This window comes from Vespa velutina, chromosome 16 (assembly GCF_912470025.1).
Source record: "Vespa velutina chromosome 16, iVesVel2.1, whole genome shotgun sequence".
In the NCBI taxonomy this organism is placed as follows: Eukaryota; Metazoa; Arthropoda; class Insecta; order Hymenoptera; family Vespidae; genus Vespa; species Vespa velutina.
In genome coordinates, this window is record NC_062203.1 from 2865681 (window position 1) to 2868180 (window position 2500).

At 22.8% G+C, this 2500-nt stretch overlaps 1 protein-coding gene across 1 annotated transcript in view; it reads left to right on the forward strand.

Annotated features, from left to right (window-relative positions):
* LOC124954871 (heterogeneous nuclear ribonucleoprotein L-like) overlaps positions 1-2051 on the forward strand; it is a 21244-nt gene extending 19193 nt beyond the window's left edge. The window contains exon 9 of the mRNA XM_047508463.1: positions 2018-2051. Coding sequence (XP_047364419.1) covers positions 2018-2051 — 34 coding nt within the window. The remainder of the gene's footprint in view (positions 1-2017) is intronic.
* The last annotated feature ends 449 nt before the right edge of the window (positions 2052-2500 follow it).

Genomic DNA, 2500 nt, shown 5'->3' on the forward strand with positions numbered 1-2500 from the left:
TGGTGTGTGTGTGTGTGTGTGTATATTAAGAAAGAGGTCAAATATTTTAAGAATACGAAATAAAACATTCGATTTTCGATTAAACTGGAAACAGAATGATTTTTAGATTTTTTTTTTCTTTTTTTTTTTTTTTTTTTTATATTTTTTTTTTTTTATCCTGTATTTTCTTTTTATTTTTGATTAAATATTTCTATCAATTATCTTTTAAAAAAATAAATAAACAAACAATATATGAAAAGGGATAAGAGTGGCATAAAATTTCGAACTGATTCGTATTTTACTATGAACTTTGATTATAAATATGAAATTATTTCATATTTAAAATCAATGAAATGGCCAAATCGATTCCAGTGAAATTTTACGAAAGACTTTTTCTGAAACGTGAAAATGTTTTTTTTTTTAGTTTCCCTTTTTTTTTTATTTCACACGAATTAAAAGTATATTTTTCAAAGTGGTGTTCAAATTTTTTTTTTTTTACGAACACTTTACCTTAAAAATCAGCAATATGGTCAAATCTAAATATTAACGAAATTTTACATTTAACTTCTGCAAAAATATAAAGATCTATCTTTTATAATTCACAACAAATAGCATAGATAAAATTTCACAATGACCCTCACTTTGCTATAAACACTGTAACATTAAAAATTAGCTTAAAAAAGAAAAAGAAAAAAGAAAAGAAAAAAAAAAAGAAAAAGAAGCAAAAATATCTTACTGCATTGTAATTACTTGTAATGCCTAAAGAAAAAAAAAAAAAAAAGAAAAAAAGAAAAAAAGAAAAAGAAAAGAAAACAAAATTAACAACGATCGAAAAGTAATTAATTTAAGAAAAAATTTCAAATCGAAAACTTTTAACAGAGAACAAAATTTAACGAAAAAATTAACATCCTCTTCGTGCGTAACGTAAAGATTGTAATTTCAAAACGCGTTATCTCTTTTCCTTGTCCCGCCAAAAGAAAAAAAAACAAAAAGACAAAAAAGAAAGAAAAAGAAAAATAAAAAAAAAAAAAAATAAAAACATTAAAAAAAAAAAGAAAAGAAAAGAAAAGAAAAGTAAAAGAAGTTTGAAAATGACAGGCCACTTCGATGTAACCATTTGAATGTCAAAATATGATGTAGCATCGATGGTATCTATAATATATCAAAATGAAACAAGACGAAAAAAAAAAATCATCATGATGAATGAACTTAGGGGAGATTATAAGGGACAAAGCTATCCCACTACTCCTGCTGGTTTCAACCCCAACAGGATCGAAGATCAAATAAGGCACTCTAAGTGGTTGTATCTAAAAAAGGGATAGGAAAGGGGGTAGATAAAGGGGGTTACGGGGAGAGGAAACAAATATAGATACCGCTAAGATACAACAAATGGCACTCTGCCAACTGATAATACACACACTGCTTTACTTGTTGTTAATCCTTTTAAATTCACAATGATATCGTACTTGTGTTCATTCCACGTGTTTATAAATTATTTCATAGCCTAATGAACGTACATCTCTGATAAACGTACGTAATAGTTGCATTAAACGTTAGATTTGTAACAGGGAAAATTGCAATTTTTATATATTAACGTTTAATACAATTTAATATAGTATATTTAATATAATTAAATTATACTACACTTGTTGTCATATCATAAGTCAATCGATTTAATGTTTTTTTTTTTTTTTCTTTTTTTAATTTTCATCAAATTTATTGCAGAATATTTTTTATGATATATATATATATATATATATATATATATTTTTTTTTTGTTTTTCATATTTATAAAAATATATTAAGAATTTATTCACGATCGAATGTTTATTTATAATAATATATGTGAACGAATTTAATTATTTTCATTGTGATTTTATTTGAAAATATTTTTCTAATAATATTTAATATAATTTATCATTATTCTGACATTTATAATAATATTTAAAAACTTATCTCGATTCAATATTTATTTATAATAACTAATATAATTTCTTATAAAATTATATAATATTTAATATCTTTAATTTGATATTAGATTAGTAACTAATGCAACATTTAATGCAATATAATGTAATATTTAAAACATATATATATATATATATAAATATATATGTATATTCCAAAAAATTTTCTACGAAAAATAACAAAAAAAGAAGAAAAGAAAAGACAAAATAAGAATAACAGAATTAAAGTTACAAAGGATTAATAATAACTTAATGTCCCACCTAAATAATGATTATGAACTCACACACAAAAAGAAAAAAAAGAAGAAAAAAAAAAAAATAAAGAAAAAGAAAAGGAAAAAGAAAAAGAAAAAAACTTTTTCCTCTCCTTTACTAATAATCAACATATATGTATTAAAATATGCAAAATACCCATATAACAAATAAGAAAAAATCTCGTATCATGGCCCATGTATGGAGAAAAAAGAAAAAAGAAAAAAAAAATTCATGAGCACTCGAGTATACTATTTGACGCAGTAGCAATAATAATTCTAAAAGTGCAAAACGCTTGAAGA